Below are 19,644 nucleotides of genomic sequence, written 5' to 3'. Positions count from 1 at the left end.
TGGTACTAGTACACTAACGCTGAAGCTCTAACATATAAGTTAATACTTCGCTAACCACTCGTTTGAATGTTCCATACAATCTAATCTCCTATTTTGAAGTTAATACAACGACTTGTTTAAACGTTCTATACAATCTAATTAAATTTATTAAATTTATTCTAGAAATGAGTGTTATTTATACTTTAAAAAATTGTATTAGAAAACTTAAATTGAAAAATAGAATGATACATATCAAGTACTAGAAGATATGGGAACAACTATATAATGAATGTTCTCTATCTCCAACAAGTACATAAGATGAAAAATTGATGTTATCATTTTCTATCCAATTATCTTCAGGCCAAATGGGCTCCTAGGCAGGTCTAAGCACATTTACATTTTTTTTTTGTGAACAAACGATATTATCTATACTTAGGGAGTAGGGGAGTAGGCTAAGTCTCACAAAGGGCTAGCAATAATGTGGTTTAAATTCACGTTTGGCGAGAATCAAACCTAAGACCTCTTACTTACACGCAAAGAGGAACGCCACTAGATTATAGTACTAAGTGGCCCCTTGTATATTTTTTTAGGAAAACTAATGAAAAGAGCTTGAAAACTTTGAGTTGTAACGATAAGGACAAAATAAAGGGTAAAGTCAATAGTACCATGATTGACTTTTTAGTGTAAAAATGTGGTTTTTTTATTAAAGTGAACAGTGCGATGAGCTTTTCGTTAAAGTTCCCTATTTCTTAAACGTCTAAAGATTAATCAAATTGGTCCTTTTCTTTTATATGTAGAGATTAATAATAGAAAAATAAATAACCAAATAATGAAGTAAAATATATTCAACACAAATAAGAAGTAAAATATAGGAATCATGTGAAAATAAAAATAAATAAAAGTGGGCCAGCAATCATAATTTAGAAGTGGGTCTGATTGGCCCAATTTAGGATTTTGGCAAACCCGAAGTGGCCTGTTTATATGCTTCCGCGGGAGAGGAGAAGACGAATACGAACCACTACGCGCCTTATTAAAAAAAACGCACCGTTTAGTTCCTTCCTTTTATATCAAAGGTTACGTCTGTCTGATTTATTTTTATTTTTATTTTATTTTATAAATTATTAGATTGCGATTTGTGGAGACAGATTCAGAGACGCTATTGGAATTTGGAAACAAGAAATCTCCAACCCACCCAGGCAGCCAGGTCACCCCCCTCTCCTTTTCCTTTTTACTTTTTCATGTTTTTAACTTCTTTTTTTTCGCATAATCTTTTATCTTTAAATCCTTAAATTTGATTAGATTGTACGATTTGGTTAATCAAATTCATTAACTATTTTTGTTTACAAAAATTCCGTCACTGTTTATAAAAACGATGATCTTACTGAACAGTTTAAGATAAAAACGACAAAAAACTACAAAATAAATAACGAAATTTTTTATATACAACTGAAGATATATCTTCATGAATTTACATCACTTATCACGCATTCACGTGACTTGTGATGAATCATGTAGACTCGTCTCAAAGAGATTAGATGTCGTTTTTGCATTCATTTTCTACTTTGTCTTTTCCATTTTCTGTTTTTTGGTTTGGCACAGATGGCTAAAGTCCTGCATATAAATTAAACAAATAAAAAAGTCGCAATCTTTTCAATTGCGTTTCTTGAACTCCAAGCTTCAATTCTTATGGATGGATAATAGTATATATATTGCAATAGAAGAATACATAAACTCGTAAAATTGTGCAGTGCAGGTTTCACAAAATTGCTCGAAAATTAAAATACCTACCTCAGATGGGGAATCTTAGTAATCTTCTACTTCTGCTGATTTTGGTATCGACTCCGTTGGACTGTCACTCATGGGGTTGGTTCTCCTCGTCCGACAAGACCTACTCGAGCGAAAACCCTTCTGGTACGAAGGACGCTTCCGGTGGTTCAGTTGGTAAATTCTCCATGGATGGTCTTGATGACCAGAAGGGAATCCGGCTTGTCGAAAATGCTAAGAAGAAACTGGTAGGTTCAGACTCTTGTTGGCAAAATGCTTATCGACATCTCTTTGCTGGGTGCTCGGAGATTTTCGCTGTTGAAGACAAGCGGTCAAGATTTGCTTGGCATCTCAGTGATTGCTTTCAGAAGGATTCCGGCAGGCCTCCTTTTCCTTCGTGTGACTCGAAATCTGCCATGCATAAATGCCTCAAGAGTTTGAATGACCATGAGCACAAGGTCTATTTGGAATTCTACCTTGAAACCAACTCTATCTGCCATCAGTTACAGTTAAGTATTATAATTTTTGTGCAAAGTGAATGAAATGGTTATGTTCGTTAGAAAAACTAAAACGAATTTTGTTTCGTGTCGTTGCTAGGGCTCGAGTATTTAAGCATGAAACAGAGAGATTAGTGAATGAACTTAAGAACTCAGCACAATATGCAGAGACCAAGTTGGAAACAATTGAAGAGAAAGCAGAATACCTACTGCAGGGCTCAAATCAAATATATGACTCTTTGAATTCAATTGATCTTCGGACACAGCAAGTGGCGGAAACTGCAAGAAATGTAGGAGATCATATAGGCATAGTGTTGAAGCATTCGGCAGCAGTTTACGAGCAATCCAAGAAAATCGAAGCTTCTCAGTCGGAGCTACAAGAAGGTCAAATAGAAATGAAGAGAAATTTAAACGAAGGGATGGCAGTGCTGCAAGATTCATACAGCCAATTGGGTAAAGAAATCGATAACTTGAGAGATGAAGCTGTAGAAATCGAAAAGGAGATCATTAAAGTTGGAGGTGAAATGTCATCTCGGATGGAAAATCTGCAATCCAAAGCTGACGATATCGGGAATATGGCTGGGCTCTCTTTGGATAAGCAGCATCAGCTTCTAGATGGACAGACGACCGCTCTCAAGGATCTTCAGTTTTTAACCAAATTTCAATCTGAAGCGTTAGAAGAGAGCAGGTAAAACTAAGAAAATTTTGTCAAAGTCCAGAGAACCTGTATAATTTCTCTAATACATTATCAAATTGCAGGAGTACACTTCAACGATTAGCGGAATATGGCCATCGACAACAAGAAGAGCTTCTTCAGAAGCAACAACAACTTCAGCAGGTTCACGATCATTTGATGGAAAATTCAAAGTCTATCTTGGCAGCTCAGGTTTGTTTAGCTTATAGTTTCTTCTTAATGAGGTTTCTTCGACTGGTTTTTGTAATTGTCTCATTGATTCTCGGTTTTATGCAAACAGGAATCTTTTGAATCAAAGCAAGCCAGCATGTTCGTTGCATTAGATAAACTCTTTGCTTTGCACAATGCTATGTTGCTTGAGTCGCGCATAATCAAAGCTTTCTTTATTTACTCTATATCAATCTTTGTTATCTACATGTTCACAAGCACAAAGCAAACATACACAGTGAGACCATGGCTATATATCGGTATGTAAACCATTATAAAAAAAGGAAAAATGCTCAGAGTTTGCAGTGGTTCACTAAACTTATATTCTACTGCTGTATATTACAGGGCTGTGCACTACTTTCTTGATAGAAGTAGCGATAATTCGCTTCACAGTGAGTGATATTGAACACCAAACATGGAAAATAAACCTTTTCCGGTCAATCTTTGCAGTCATTGCTTTAGTTCAGCTAATATATGCAATTTTCACATACAGGTATGATAAATGCAGAAACTTGGAAATTCGAGCTGAAAGATGAATATTTGATTTCTATATCTAAAAGCATGCCTTTCAAACGATGCAGGGACTATGAAGTGTTGAACCATCAGTTGTTACATACATTGATTGAGAAGGTTAATGGCATGCAACGAAACCAGAAGTTGTCATGGGAAGCAGATAGTGATTTAAACTGGTCCTCGTGGGTTGACACCAACTTACCTGAAGATGTAGACAGTTCTGAAGACCCTGATTACTTAGTTCCTGAAGAAGTTGGCGGAAATTTTATCACAGCTTCAACTCTAAAAGAGTATGATCTCCGCCAACGTCTTCTTCATTGAGAACTCTTTGTACGTTTGAACTCATAATTCTTACGTATTTTCTGGGGTTCCATCTATTAGTATTTAAACAGAAATTCAAATGAAGATTACTTGTAAAAAGAACCTCGAAAAAAGCAAGAAAAAATTGTGTTGTTACCAGTAGTCCTTCATTACAAAAACATGCTCCTCCTTTAAAATGGTGGAAGCGATTTGCGTCTCTCAAAACAATCTCTCTCCCTGTAATCATTGAAACTATTTTCATCTAGGAGTGGCAATCTGCACAAATGCGTAAGTTCTTTATAATCCTAATTGGTATTCCGGCAGCAGTGTGGACAAGTGAGAACTTAAGTGCGACTCTTTCACTGTATCCACAAGGCCACATTGCTTTGGTTTCTTCATTTACATCATGTAGCACAGCACTGGTCTCAAGGATATAACCAACCTCTTCCATAGCATCCATCAAATCTTTCCAAACGTTTTTAAAATCAGCTGAATTACGAAATTCAAAACCGCCACCTGCTACAAATGTGTGAACTTTGTTCTTTATTTTTATCCAACTGCATCCAGCCTCTCTTTTAATTCCCCTATCCTTCATTAGTTCCCTGACCCTTTTCACACCGTCCCACATTCCTGCATTTGCATAAATGTTTGAGAGCATCACATAGTTCCCAGGATTGTTTCGTTCAAGCTCAAACAACTTCATTGCAGCACGCTCCGCAAGAGAAACATTGCCTTGGAGCCGGCATGCTTTCCACTTCATCTAAGGACTCCTTAATTCTACCGGCTCTACCCAAGAGATCCACCAAGCAAGCATAATGCTCAATTGTTGGTGACACGCCATAACCCACCTTCATTTTATCAAATAAGCTTCGTCCTTCATCGGTAAGCCCCGCATGGCTACAGCCAGACAACAAAGCTATTAATCCCAAACAGAGAGAATAATTATTCAGTTATCAATCAATTATTAATCCAAAACAAAGAGAGATAATTATTAAGTTATCAACCAATGATATGTACCAAAAATTAAAATCAAACATACCAAAAATTAAAATTAAACGTACCAATCAATGACATGTACAAAGCTAAACGTACAACAACAACAACAACAAAGCATTTTCCCACTAAGTAAGGTCGGCTTTATGAATCATAGAATGTCATTGCACTCGGTTCTGTGTCATGTCTTCCGTTAGATCCAAGTACTCTAAGTCTTTTCTTAGAGTCTCTTCCAAAGTCTTTGTAGATCTTCCTCTACCCCTTCAACCCTGAACATCTGTCTTGTAGTCGCATCTTCTAACCAGAACGTCAGTAGTCACATCTTCTAAACATACAAAAAACTAAAAATAAATGTATCAATCGATAATATGAACAAAATAAACGTATGAAAACCAATAATAAACGTACTAATAATGTATACATAATAATTCTCTCAACAAAATGTGTACATAATAATTTTAAAAAAATATAAAGATCCAACGTCCACGATTTTGGTTATCTTGAAGATAAAATAATATTTTAATTTTGGGAGAAAAAAATATTTTGTACAAAAAAAATATAAAAAAGAGATAATTAGATAAATATTTTGAATGAAAAACCATGATTATATCTTAAAAAAGAGTCCACAACTTAGAAAATAATTTAAAATATTGGCAAAAAATTACAACAATAATTTTGAAAATTTCAATAATGTTGTGGCCTATATTTAATTGAGGGGTGCGGCATGGAGAGAAAGAGAGTGGAGAATGAACTTGAGGAATTGTGTGTTAATTCCCCAATCCTTGTGCCTTTATTTATAGTAATAAGGAAAAGAGAAACTTGCTCTTCAAGTAATACAAAGTCTATTAAGAAAGACCTTCTAGATCCCAAAAGGATTCCTAATCTATCTCTACTTAGGATTTACACAGTCATAATATGTATTAGAACATATGTCACAACACTCCCCCTTGAGTGTACAAATACTCAAGTAGATGGTGCTTCAGATCTTCAGGAAAATGTAGAAACAGTTGATGAAGTCGTCTCGTCTAGTTGACACAAGTAGCACATGCTAGTCTCAAAACAAACAGAAGAATGCATGGGTGATAAAACTCACAAAACCTTGCTATGGCAAAATTCAAGGTAGGACAAAAGCCCATAGCTAAAGGAGAAAAGTGTGAAGTTGCATTAAGTCAAAACTATATGTCTTCGAGATTCAAGTAGGACGTACACAAGGGTATGACCAATCTAGGATGGGTGTCTCGTCAAAATCTAGTCAGGTAGCAAAAACCTAGTGGGAAAAATGCTCCTAAGTGTAGGGAAAAAAAGTACGTTAAGGACAAGTAAGTATATTTCTGGATACTCCCCCTGAGTTTGACAGAACTTCCAAATGAAACTATAAGCATCGCAAATGAGAAAGTTATGCATACCACTTCCTTGGACAAGCTTCTAGAAGGTACTCCGTGTAGAGGTCGACAAGGTTGTCTGGGATCGAACTGCTTGACTTCAATCTTCTGATGCTCATGCTAAGGTACACACAATATGATTGGCGTTGACTTGTTGGATGTATCATGATCTGGTCGATACATACAGTGTTGTCTTCATGGATCATTATTGGGACTCAAGGATGAATGAAAATCGCAGGGAGTTCAAATTTTTCTCACAAGAGTTCTCGACCATATCTCTCACATGATGAGATACAGTGAGTCTTGGAACAATTCAAAGGTTTCGTAACTAAAGGTCTATTATCACGGACCTCCAAGATATTGTGGTGTTCCTTAATGGTAAAAACATAACCATTCAGGGACGTACCTTATGCAGTCAGATAGATAGTCTGGTTCAGCGAATCCCACAAGGTAAGCATCATTCTGAAGATCAAAGGGGTGTGATCTATTATGAGATGCATAGGGATAGATAAGCCCAAATCCATAGTAACGAAAAAATATCTTTAACACCAAATTTGGTGGTGGAGTGTAGGCACAGTGCTGCCAAAAGATTATCATCACATAAGATGTCTGATCTAGTGTATTTGAGCTAAGTACAACAAACGCCCATTGTACTCAGATATGGTTGCGTATGCTCCATATCCTCCATAAAGGTCTCATTTGCATTTAGCGTACAGACAATCAGGGTATACTTAAACGTAACACCTTATGGGTCTAGTTCGACTGGTGGACCATAATACCAACATAACTAGCTCGAAACTTCAGGTCGAGGTAATGTCGAGTTTTCCCAAGATCATTAATCTTAAAGTTCAATTTTAGGTGCGAGTCAGTTTTCTCAACTTTAGCCATTTCATATTTTGTACACTCTCGACATATATCCCTGACTGATCAATTATTCACTTAGACGGGTATACCATATCCACCCAGGATAGTTCTGCATCCATAAAGTGAGAGCCACATTAAAACCCAAAGGGTCTTGTGGTTTAGAACTATTTGAATTGGTACATATAAGTCCTTTGGAAACTCCATGTAGGTTTCGTATCATGATCTTAGAGATACTACAACCACGTTGGTAATGCTGTAATCAATCACAGGGCGTATGAGAAAAGCTTTGCACCACAAGACGTCATTCACACTATTTCATTCATCTCATTCGTCATAGATTAATTCTTCTAGTTGACCAATCAATTCTACGTTGACATTAATCAACAGAACGCGGTTCGTTATCGTCAATTTTCATTTATGTCGATAGTTACCATATAAATGAAACATCGTCTATGATAATCTTATTCCAATTCCATATCTCATCCAAACTAGTATACTAGACTGAGAACTTCAGATCTTGGGAATAATCAGAATTTAATCTCATAAGATGTAAAAGATTGAGACAGAGGTCGAAAGGCGGATTCGTTCGTGCCACATTCCTCCATTTTTTGGGAGGTGAATCATTCAAACCGAGTGATTTGCCACACTTCTAGCACATGACATATTGATTGGCTAGCCGCCAATGTATGAGGGTCGGCCATAGTAGTGGCATTCTTACTTTCTAGACAAAGGTCTGTCGTACATTTAGTACATATCTTTGCAGGCACATTTGCTGCTGGTATATGTGATATCATCACTTTTGCTAGATCAGATGAAGTGTCTGGTTATACTTTGACGATCTAGTTTGGGATCGAGATGAGACATAGTGGGGACATCCACGATAATTTACGTCGTTCTTTGGGAACGTTGATGTTCCTATCTCCCCCTAACGACTGGAACACTGTCTCATAAAAGTGATAATCCATAAAATGAGTGGTAAATGGATCGCTTGTCAAAGGTTCTAAGTAATGAATTTAAAAGGAGAATCATAATCGACATAGATTTCCATCATTCCCTAACGACCCATTTTTTCTTTTGTACATAAAGGCGGCGCAAATGGCACATAGACCACACAACCAAAGACTCGCAGATGCAATATGTCAGGTTCGTATCTAGTAACCAACTGACATGCGCTTTTATAAGGTTGGTCATGACGGGCCTCAGGCAAACCAACATGGCTGCTTGCAATATTGCATGGCCCTAAGGAGAGATCGGAAACTTGGTACGTATGACCAACGATCGCGCATTCATTTGAAGTTGTTTAATGAATGCTTCTATTGGGTCGTTCTAGGTATGAACATGGGGTACTTGATGTTCAACTTCAAAACCCAACTGACATACAATATCCATCGAAAGTTTTCAATTTATACTCTCCAACTTATCCAATCGAATAGATTTGATCAGATAATCAGGGTGGTGAGCCCTGGGCTTGTTAATCTAAGGCACAAGTTGGAGAATGCAGCTTATGGACAACAGCCACATGTGTGACCAACATGTAGAAGCATAAACCAATACCAAAAAGTATCTAAATGGTCTGCATGGTGGTTGAATCAGTCCACAAATGTCCCCTTGAATCCTTTGTAGAAAAGATGAAGGGTGCTAAGGCATAAGACGCTTCTAGGTATGACTTCTTTACTTATGGTAAGGAGATGCCTAAAACGGCACATCACAGATCATCCTAGATATCCCAACCGTACATCCACAGCGAAAATTCCTTTGGGATCTTGGGCTTCTAGCCGGCCATATAATGGGCCTGAATGGGTGTAATTCACTCATTAGGCGTTCTATCTTCTCTAGAATATGCTTCTGGTTATATTCGTAGGCAGTGAAAAGGAAATTTACTCCATTTCTACATTGGTTTCAATATGGTAATAGTGCTCTCGAAAATCCTTAAAGCTAAAAAAGGCGTTTCTTCTGGAATGAAGTGAGTATAAGGCTTCCCTTTATGGTAAAATTAGTACCATTGGATAATATAGGGCAGTGCCTTGGCCAACAATTAGGTTGGATAAGTCTGAAAGGTTGTCAGGGGGTGATTAGGTATGAAGTTAGCATAGAACCAGACAGCTAACTTCCTCATAAAACATACTTAAGCATGAGTTAATTGTATTAGTCACATGTGGTAATTTTCGTTAATTAACTCTTATTCGAGAATAATAGTGACATCTAAACACCAATCTTAAATTCGAGAATAAATAGATTGTTCACAAAGTAAACCAAATATACAAAGGGGGTTCAGCCAATAGGCCTTCCATGTCAAATTTCGCTCACCAAATGTGTTAGGTGAAGCAAAATTAGTCTCGTAGATTGATTACAAGAATGGTATTCCTCAACAACATTAGTAGAAGCACATACAAGTGCATAACCAATGATCTATTTCGTCAAAACTGAATTAGATTTTGTAGGGTTGAGGTTCGGGAACACTATCCCTTATTCTTGAAGTTTTAGGTCTTATATGCCAAGGATCATGCTTCGGGCATGATACCACCTCTTGGCAGACCTTGATTCTACCATATGTTGTAAAACAAACTCGAAATGAGATTGTGAGACAGACAGACCCAAAATTGAGTTCGGTAAGCTCCAGCCGAAGCTAGAGGGGTCTGTTCGGTATGCCTCTGCCGAAGCATAGCAATACCATTCGGTGCACCTTTGCTAAAGCAGAGCATGCATGTCGATGCATCCCTGCCGAAGCAAAGCACCACCATTTGGTAGACTTCAGCCAAAACTGGGTCTATACCGTTCGGTACCTCCCAGCCGAATTGCAGTGGTAACTTTCTACCACAAGTGTGATAGTAATCAGATCTGAGAATTTAGTAAACTTCTGCTCTCTATACTGCTACTTCAGGAGTAATTTAGAGATATGGAAGGATGAGAAAGATTTTATTCCAGTTGAAATTTGATCGGATATAAACTTCAGAATTGGACCTATTCATAGACGTAAAGGTTTCAATCATGTTTTGTTTTAGGCAAGAATTCATCTTTGCATGATTTGAAACAGTCCATAGCGAGTAAAAAAGCCATGGAATCCTCAGTAGTGAGGTACTTCCATTTGATATACTTCAAGCATAAGTCTTTGAATGAAGATTATAGCGGACGCTTATTCAGCTTTTCCACACCATAACTGGCTGCAATGATTTTGCAACTAGTCGTAGTCAAGTGGGGTGTCACATCTTGTATCCGCATAAAGTAGTTTCTTGTTCAAAACTTTCAAATCCGTGAAATCAAACTTGTTATGGTTCGACAATACGCTAAATGGCAGAAACAAGAATGTGATTGGTGCTTTACGAAATAAAATTTCCGTAAACATCAAAGTTAGAACATTCAGGTTCTAAGACATAGTTTGGTTTAAATGGATTTAAGCATGGAGAACTTTGGGTCTCAACATGAGTGTTGCACATTAAGAAATTTTAGGTTTCTATGGCACTTTTCTGAAACTTCAAGTTCATAATACTTGCAAACAAACGCAATATATACAAGACAAAAATATATAAAGCAAAAAGAAAACAAATTATATGCAAATAGGTTTTTGGGGCCTAGGATTATAATTGATTAATTATTGGTTTTCGGGCCAACGGAAGGAATTGGGAGAAAAATATAAACCCAGTAGTACCATAAAAAAAATTAGGTGATTAAATTTAGTGACCCAAAATGAAGCCCACAGAAGCATAAAAATATGTGCCTTGAGGCCTATGCCTAATCTAGACTGGACAAGAGGCAGCCCTAACTAAGGAGGAAGGCAGTAGAACTTCTTAGCATCGTTAGGCTGCAATAGGCAGGCCCAAGGCGCGGGGAAAACAAAAGGCCCAAAATAAGGGTGGAGATCCTGTGTGATGCATTGCAAGGTAAATCGAAGGCCTACCTAGGGGGCGCAATCCAGTGTGGCGTGCTACATGGGAACACCACACATGCGAACCGATCAAAGCAGCTACACTACGAGCCCAGGAGGAAAAAAATTTGTTTGCTGCTGGCCGAGTTACCAGGGCCTAATTAGGGTGCTGGTGAACCAAGGAAACATCCCAGTTGCTGCTGGTGTGCTAGCCGGATAAGAAAGTTGGCGCCGCTGCTTCAGGGGGCCATGTTTTTGGTCGGGAAAACTCAAGCCAAGTTTGTGATTCAATGACTACCACAATGGTGAATGGAAATTAGATGTCAACGTTCAAAATCAAGAACCCTAGAAAAATCAAATTGGAATTTTGAAAAGAAAAAACCCGATGAGTTTCAAATGAATCTCGACCAAAAATTCGTCGAAGACGATTGTTAGGTCATTTGGGACGTTGACCTATGGAGGTAATGTGGCTGCAAGCTAGACTTGGCCGTGGTTTTGGTGATGACAATACCATTCATGGTGTCGGGTCTTGGTTCAGGGTTGGAGCATTTGCTCTGTGGCTTGGCTCGCGGGTTAGCTTGGCTCTAACGGCTTAGGCTGCTGGGTGGCATGCTGGGCTCGGCAACTCACTCCGTGGGAAGGGTTTCACACCCTAATTTATATATTTTGTTTTTCAATTCAATTATATGCATATATAACAATATATAATTCAATTCATGCATATTCAATATAATTCATAGTAATATCAATTCACTTAATTTAAAATCATCAGTCTAATGCATGCACAATTTATGTAGAATCTAAAATTCAAAAAACATAAAGTATGGTCATGCATTATGGTGAATGTCCATGCTACTAGGGCCGCAAAAATATCGAGATAAAAACAGTTGTTTTTGAAGAACCTAATTGTGTGATGATATTGATGAACTGGTTTGATGCAGAAAATTCTTTCTTCAATTTCAACTTTCCTTCTCCAAAGCTTGTATCACGTTCAAGAAAAAAAATTGTACATTAAATCAATAAAAGTATATGAATTCAATAAAAAAAAAAACTCGATCAATTAAGAATAATTGAAACTTAATACTCCCCTGATTGAAGAATAACCACGTTAGATTCCTCAGCACAACGGAGGAGCGTGCTGATAATGTGTTGTAGCTTATATTTAACTGAGGGGTGCGGCATGGAGAGAAAGAGAGTGGAGAATGGACTTGAGGAATTGTGTGTTAATTCCCCAATCCTTGTGCCTTTATTTATAGTAATAAGGAGGAGAGAAACTTGCTCTCCAAGTAATACAAAGTTTATTAGGAAAGATTTTGTAGATCCCAAAAGAATTCCTAATTTATCTCAATTTAAGATTTACACAATCACAATATGTATCAGAACATATGTCACAACAAATAATGATTTTTAATTTGATAGATAGACTGACGTGGCCTAATCTACCTATGGGCCTTAATCAAAATCCTAAAAGGCACGATGTTTGATAAAAAAAAACTTTAAATTTTAGGCGTTTAAATCTAATGAAGCCTTCTTAATAAGTTATAGTTATTGGTACGATTATTGGGATGAAATTAATCATTTTTTCATATTGATTTGATCATTTATTGGTTAATTCATATATATTTTTTAGCTTAAATAATTGATATGATTTTGTGTTTAGATTAATTGATATGAGAGATCAACGGTTAAATAGTTTAGTTGTTTACATTAGGAAAAAAGTATTTTCTTGTTTCTGATAATGAAACTATTATGAAACGTTTTTAGGGTATGAAACCTCGCCATTGCCAAATTTAGTATTTGTATTTTGTATTGTTGTTTGTACAAAGATTATGTCGAATCATTTATATTTTTCTGTTTTAATTATTTCCACGTAATCGAAATAATTCATTTGGTAACATGTGCATGTTAAACCGTAGTGCAACATTGTTGAACTGATCATCTCGGTTTTAAGCCATTATGCTTCAGTTATGGTTTGGTATTTAGGCGAACCGCAATGTGCGATTTGGGTGGTGATTTGGACCCAAATCAAACCAACCCGAACTGCACCTAGCCCTAATCACGACTAGTCTCGAAGCAGTGGTAATCTGAATGATAAACTATGATTAATCAACTTCATCCATATTTCAACACTTGCTTCAAAATAATGGACTTGGCAACAATTTGCACAATAAATGAGTTTTTTTTTTCGAAAAAAAGGCTACTAGTGGTGATCGAAAAAAAAGATCGTTTCCGAGAAGCCCGACACTGGTATTTGAGACAATAGATAATCCAGCTTGAAGCAAAAGAGGTTAAGATTATTGTACTACATTAGTGGATGAGTTCCAGTTTACCCAGAAAAACTGGGTCATCCTTAAAGGAGGCCAGCGATTTCTTTAAAGATGATCTTCTTGACTGAATTCTGCAGAAGGTATGCAACCTCATTATCCGTGGCTGAAGCTGCACACCTTCTTACATTCGCAGGCCATTCAGCCTTGAATGTCAGTCTTTAAAGATTCACTGACTGCCCAAAGGACGACCCCGTTTTTCTAGGAAACCTGGAATTCATCCCACTGCTCCGACAGTATCGTCAAGTCTGTTAGTTTTAAAGCACGTAGTGAAATATGGATGGATGGTCCATCTTTCCAAGGCCAATGTCATCTCACCATTTTACCTTCCGTCATCCATTCAAGATTAGAATCTCTTTGTTTATGTGAATCATATTGATCATTTAAAATGTTAAAAGCAATGTAATGTGTCAACCTAAGAACGAGGGGATCAACAAAACAACGAGAGAATGAACAAGCCGGTGTCCGAGTGATTGTTCGGAGCAAAACTCGAGTCTTTTGGGGCCTATGAAAAAGGTAGTTATGCAAATGTGTCGCTGTTTTGGATCTTGAATAACAATTTCTTTTTTACCAAAAAATAGTAAAAAAAACTTCTTTTTTTCCTCGAAAACTTTTGTCATGAAAAAACACTCACCTAACAATCACAATCACAGTTATTTTATGATATTGTAAATGATTTTTTTGTGTCATCACAACTCTTCTCGGAATGACAAAAAAAATATGAATTTTATTTGAAGTGAGAAGAACACATCCAATAATATCGTATTGATTTTCAAACCATTTGTTCATTAAAGAAGCCAAAGATCTTACACTATTTAAATTTTTATTAAGACATTGCATATTATATAGGGAATTGTTATTAGTATTCCAAAAATCTCATTTGACAATCTAAACTTTCTATTATTAGAAAGAAAAATACACTTGTGAGGAGTGTAGAACGAGATTTTTGGAGTGCTAATAACAATTTCCATTATATATTATGTAGAAGTAATTTTTTTTAAGATCAAATCTAAAAAAATTACAACTTATTACAGTGTGGAGTTTATTGTTATATATAATTGGCCCAGTCTGGTTTTTATGCAATTCCCTGTAACCAAGAAAGAAAAGATAGGTAAAAAATTGTTAGACATGGTGTGATGTGAGTCAAAGCCTCTCTAATGCCTAGGTAAGACCTAACTGTTGGAACGATGAATCTCAAGCTATAAGTTTTTTGGCTAAGAAAAAATATATCTTTTGATGGAAATGATCATATCTTTACATAGGGTTAATCATGGGCTTGAAGAGGATGATTCATTAAGGCAACTGCACCGCTCCCTTAGTGGTTAACAACAGTTGACTAAAGGAGACGTGTTGTAGGACACCAAATAAGAATCCCGTTTTAGGATGGTACTTAACAATATCAATGATCATCGCCTATGCGTGGGCCATGATTTTAGGGATCATTATCCCTTGGAGATTTGGCTGAATCTTTCCTTACTCAGCTGTGGGGTCATGAATTTTCATCAGCTAGAGTGGGGCGAATTAGTGTAAGTGTGCCTCCATATTCCAGCCATACACTAGACGAATCTGATTAGACTGATCGAGTAAACAGTCCAACGGTGCTACCACACCTTGTTGGGCTTCGAAATGGTAGGGAAGACCCGCAAGCCTTGTCGAGAAAGACCTGCTTGCTCAGCAAGACATAGAAACCTAATCTGACTCGAGGTTAGATTGGTTTTATATATTTTTGGAGATTCCCACAATCTAGAGATTGGTGTGCGGCTCAAGTAATCATAATCCTAAAAGGAAGCAATATCTTATAGTAGATATCCTTTATGATTCTCCCATTTAATACGGATTTACTATCCTAAAAAAGCTCTCTCTTGACTAGTATAAATAACCCATCCAAGGTTCACCAAAGGTACTATGATATTGGCATTCTGGATAGCATATCTCTCTTGCTCTCTAGCCCGCTTCTTGAGTTTTAAAACCTTTCACTCGATTGTTGGAGATCCTTTGGCGTTACCATACTGGTGCCCAGGAATTCATGATTTTTCGCTTCTCTTGCATGTGGACGATCAAGTGTTCCTCCATCCAAGGTGGTGTGGAAATTTAGTTCAAACGCTAGCCCTTCTGGGCTAATCTCATTTGTGAGTCCCTCTAGGCTCATGAGATCCTTTTTGGGCCTTGTCAGAGCAACTAAGTCTACTTGCTGCCGGGCCTTATTTACGGGTACATCTCCTCCTTGGATTAATTGTCAACCCATGCGATAGTTGAGTATTGGCGTAACTTTGGGCATAATTTCGTCATCTTGGCTTGCTTTAGTGTAACTGCCCTTCTAAGGCAGGTGAAATTTGGTTACCACAACGAGCAATTTTAATTTTTCAAGATCGATTACATTTTTTTAAGGAGCATTTCCTTTTAACTTGCGCAGTGTTTGTTCTCTAACGTGGTTAATAATCTGCATGTACAACTTTTTTTTTTTATGTTATTAGAAACCGTATTCTACACTAAGAGAAAGGGGAAGAGGAATATTTTAAACTCGAAATGCAGTGGGTCAACAAGTAAGGCCGTAAGAGTCCTAACTATCAGGGTAATTCACCACTTACTTGTACAAACTCTTAAACCCAAACCTTTTTTTCTACGTGGAAAAACTAAACAACATTTTTTTTTTCTTTTCCTTCTTATTATTAGTAAAATTTGTTAAACAGAGGGCGGGCGGGAAATTTCTGGGTGATATGGTCTTTTTTGCTTCATGGAGAAGTGGCAGTGCCTCGCACGTGAGCATTGATGAATTGCTAAACTCGGCTAGTCCTTCTCTATTTTCATTTAAAATGAAAATCTTCTTAACTGTAAGTGGAAGTTTTAATCACGCGTCTTGTAATAAAATGTGCCTAGGCACATGCAATTCGATATTTTACAAATGAAAATAAATGTGTTTTGTAGGTTTAATTTAGCTACAGTAAATTTTGTTCAACAGCAGGCTGCAGCAATCTGCAAATTCCCGTAATCTGGTTACGTTTAATCTGTACAGCCAGAATAAATATTTATAAAACTACAACTATCCGAGCTTATAAAAGTTCTTAGCAAATTAATTACAATTTAACAGGTTTACAACCAAGATCAATGGATTTCTTCACAGCATCCAATACTAACTGCGTTTTTCTGCTGATATCGGGCCATTTACTGTCCGGACGATTTCCAAATTTCCTAATGTTCTCAGCATTCCTTGCAAACTCTTGAACCATCAATGCCTCTTGCGGCAGCTCAGAAGTGACGGTAACTTCTTCTGGTTTTACATTCCACCCAATGTGGAGTTCCACAAATGTTGCCCCGGATGTGTAGTCAAATGAAGCAGAATTCTCTTGGTATGGAATAATGTAGTCATTACAATGCAGCGAACCATTAGAGCCAGTCATAGCCAAGTCCATGGACGTGTGGGAGAGGAAAGAGCAGTGACTTGTGGCGACGGTTTTGTCTGCGGGTTCCCAATGAAATGATGCAGAGCAAGACAAGATGACCCCTGCAGAGTTTCTGACGACATCAGGTAGAGCATTCACCACAATTGGTAATTTATAGTCCTTTGCCCACAAGATGGCCCCAATACAGTACCAGCCTACGTCCCCAAGTGCACCGAGAGCATCCAAGTTCGGTTTCACTCTGATGTTGCTCTCCAAGAAATCCTGGGTTCCTGGCAGTGTTGACGTGCTACGGATCTTAAAAGCACAATAACAAGTTAAAAAAAAAAAAAAAAACAAACATATAGACATTGCAGGTAGACCAGTTGTGTTCCTAATATTAATCAATTGTCAGTAAGCAAAGAAAGTTCGAATTCCTCTCGGATTAATTCAGTGATCTCTCTCTTTTTCCTCTTTCCAGAAGTTATGTAGGTCTTATGCGTTGAAGGGTACACGTTCTTTTGTTCTTTCTATTCTTAAAAGAAACTATTTTCATGGATCAATGAGATAGGAGCAACTTTTGAAATTACTAACCTTTTCTCATAAGGATTCGACGTAACTGTGGTCCTTTACCCGGGCTTGGGACCGGCAATGTAAGATAAACTTACATAGGCGGAGTTTATCTTGCATCGTGATTCAAGCCATCGAGAACCGATTTGCTATTCCAGAAATGGCCTCAAACATTTTAGTGTTTCTTTTCATTCATAGTTTAATTGGGAAACTCTGAAAATTATCCCACTTTTGTATATGTTGAAGAATTGTAGGGGATTTCTCGACCTTTAGAATTTGAGCAACTCAAGGGGGTTCGAGCACTGCACGATAGTACCTCCAATGAGGCTAAAATCTTTAATGTGTTACAAAACAAATGGCAGCTTTCCAAACTTTGTAGTTTGTTTTGTTGAGCGTATGAATCCCACATCCAGAAAGGAAGATCTTTTCTAATAGTTTGAAGCTAGTTCCCTTCTATTGTCAATTTGTTTTAAGATGGACGCTCACTTAGTTTTTCGTTTGCCACTAAAAAGTAAATATAAAATTGTCAATCAATCCATACGGAATGACAGAATATGAAGCAAGAAATATACTTACAATGTCAGTTTGACCAAAAAGCTTGGGATCAAAGATCAAGTCCTTCAATTTTGCAGTCCTTGGATGATGCAGCCACATGCTCCCATCCATGAACTGTACACCGTTGGATTCGCACGCTTCCAGTATCCGATCAAGCTCTCCCACATCAAGAGCCGTTGGTTTTTCCAAAAGCAAATGCTTCTTCTTCCGAGCAGCCAACACCGCCCATTGCAGGTGAAGACTTGTGGGCAGGGGCATGTACACCGCATCTACACATGGGTCGTCGAGCAGCTGCTCGTAGCTTCCGTAGATCTTGACGGCTCCGGAGAGTCCATTGTGGGCTGCGAATTTCCGGGCTTTGTCGATCGAACGGCTAGCGATGGCGTAGAGGGTGGCGTTGGGTGCTAGCTTTATGGCTCGAGCTACTTTTCTGGCTATGTCGGCGCATCCTGTTATGCCGAAACGTATTGCTGCTGGACTTTCTGCCATTTTTTCGATTTTTGGCCTCTGAGAGTTGAGAGATTGTTGATTTGGGTGGTGGTTGTTGCCTTTGTTTTAGAAGTGCCACTATTGTTGGTCGAAATTACTTCAAAAACCTTTGTTGTTTCTTTTTTTTTTTTTTTTTGGTCCAAAACTAAATTTTGGTAGATTAGCCATCAACGAGATTTTATTTTTATTTTGTTATCAAACGATAGATTTTATTAGATTAAATGTTAGATTAGTCACTAAAAGAGTTTGAATTCATGCCATCATGTAAGAGCTCAACTGTCACACCCCAATCCCGACATACGTCCAGGATCGACACGTGACGTCACTAAATACATGTATATCTCATATATCCCGCCTCCGAGATATGGCAAATCACAACCCGAGAATTGAATTTCAAACTAATTTTTCGTTTACTTTATGGCTGCATCTAACCTCCTCGTTAGACTGCTTACGTACCCTCAATAGAGATCAAACCATTCGTAGTTCACTAATCACAAAATCAGAAGTTTATTCCACTAAGTTCAAGCAGAAAAGTATAGCATTCCTCAATCACTTATTATAACATGACAGCATGAAATTCCTGGACTCAGGCTACATAACAAACCCCCATGAAAACCTGATTTCTCTCCCATCCAACATATAAATCGTTATGTCTCATCATGATATCACAATTCACAACATACATCATATTTATGAACCGACAAAACACAAAACCATTCTCTAGCCACATTAATTAATTGATTTCATCAAAGTAATAACAATCATTCCCATATTTCTAAATTCATACCTTAAGAAATCATAATCGAATTGTAGAAAATCCAGAAGGAGTCACCTAGACGTTCAACATCTTTTCTAACTCAATTCACAAGATTCTCGAAACCATTTTCACAAATATATATATGAAACTAAGGCCAGAGTGACACAGTTAGGCCAAGCCTACTTCTCCAAATAATGGGATTTTAGACCACTCCACGAAATCCAACAACTTCGGGTTTCGGACCACTCAACGGAACCAAACTAATTATGATTGCCTATCCAATGTACCAAGTACAACTAATCATTATCACCTCTAGAATGCGTATGGTCCCCCATCGCGGATATACCAAGCAGAACCATAGGCATAATCTCATCGTGCAGGCAGGGATCACCCATCACGAATATACCAAGCATGATCATCCCTGAACACATATGGTCACCCATCGCAGATATACCAAGCATGATCACTCCTAGCATGCGTATGGTTCCTCATCGCGGATAAACCAAGCAGAACCATA

The 19,644-nt window shown here is 37.6% G+C and overlaps 2 protein-coding genes across 2 annotated transcripts; one reads left to right on the top strand and one right to left on the bottom strand.

Annotated features, from left to right (window-relative positions):
* The first annotated feature begins 1,044 nt into the window (after positions 1–1,044).
* LOC126634406 (protein GAMETE EXPRESSED 1) lies at positions 1,045–4,113 on the top strand. Its single transcript, XM_050304917.1, has 7 exons — positions 1,045–1,183; positions 1,733–2,251; positions 2,341–2,928; positions 3,000–3,126; positions 3,215–3,401; positions 3,487–3,634; positions 3,723–4,113. The coding sequence occupies exons 2-7, from the start codon at positions 1,773–1,775 to the stop codon at positions 3,973–3,975; spliced, it is 1,782 nt and encodes a 593-aa protein (XP_050160874.1). The 5' UTR covers positions 1,045–1,183; positions 1,733–1,772; the 3' UTR covers positions 3,976–4,113.
* A 12,160-nt stretch (positions 4,114–16,273) lies between these two features.
* On the bottom strand, positions 16,274–18,421 carry LOC126583900 (uncharacterized oxidoreductase At4g09670-like). Its single transcript, XM_050248442.1, has 2 exons — positions 17,903–18,421; positions 16,274–17,074 (listed from the first exon to the last, which is right to left on the bottom strand). The coding sequence occupies exons 1-2, from the start codon at positions 18,368–18,370 to the stop codon at positions 16,454–16,456; spliced, it is 1,089 nt and encodes a 362-aa protein (XP_050104399.1). The 5' UTR covers positions 18,371–18,421; the 3' UTR covers positions 16,274–16,453.
* Positions 18,422–19,644: the final 1,223 nt, after the last annotated feature.

This window comes from Malus sylvestris, chromosome 9 (assembly GCF_916048215.2).
Source record: "Malus sylvestris chromosome 9, drMalSylv7.2, whole genome shotgun sequence".
Lineage (NCBI taxonomy): Eukaryota > Viridiplantae > Streptophyta > Magnoliopsida > Rosales > Rosaceae > Malus > Malus sylvestris.
This window is presented reverse-complemented; position numbering and strand designations above follow the sequence as displayed.

Excerpts from the sequence above, each read along its gene's own strand:
- LOC126583900 (XM_050248442.1), bottom strand. The coding sequence starts at position 18,370 with ATGGCAGAAAGTCCAGCAGCAATACGTTTCGGCATAACAGGATGCGCC. Across the intron at positions 17,075-17,902 it reads TTTTTGGTCAAACTGACATT|ATCCGTAGCACGTCAACACT; the intron begins GTAAGTATATTT and ends TGTGCTTTTAAG.
- LOC126634406 (XM_050304917.1), top strand. The coding sequence starts at position 1,773 with ATGGGGAATCTTAGTAATCTTCTACTTCTGCTGATTTTGGTATCGACT. Across the intron at positions 2,252-2,340 it reads TCTATCTGCCATCAGTTACA|GGCTCGAGTATTTAAGCATG; the intron begins GTTAAGTATTAT and ends TGTCGTTGCTAG. Across the intron at positions 3,127-3,214 it reads AGTCTATCTTGGCAGCTCAG|GAATCTTTTGAATCAAAGCA; the intron begins GTTTGTTTAGCT and ends TTATGCAAACAG.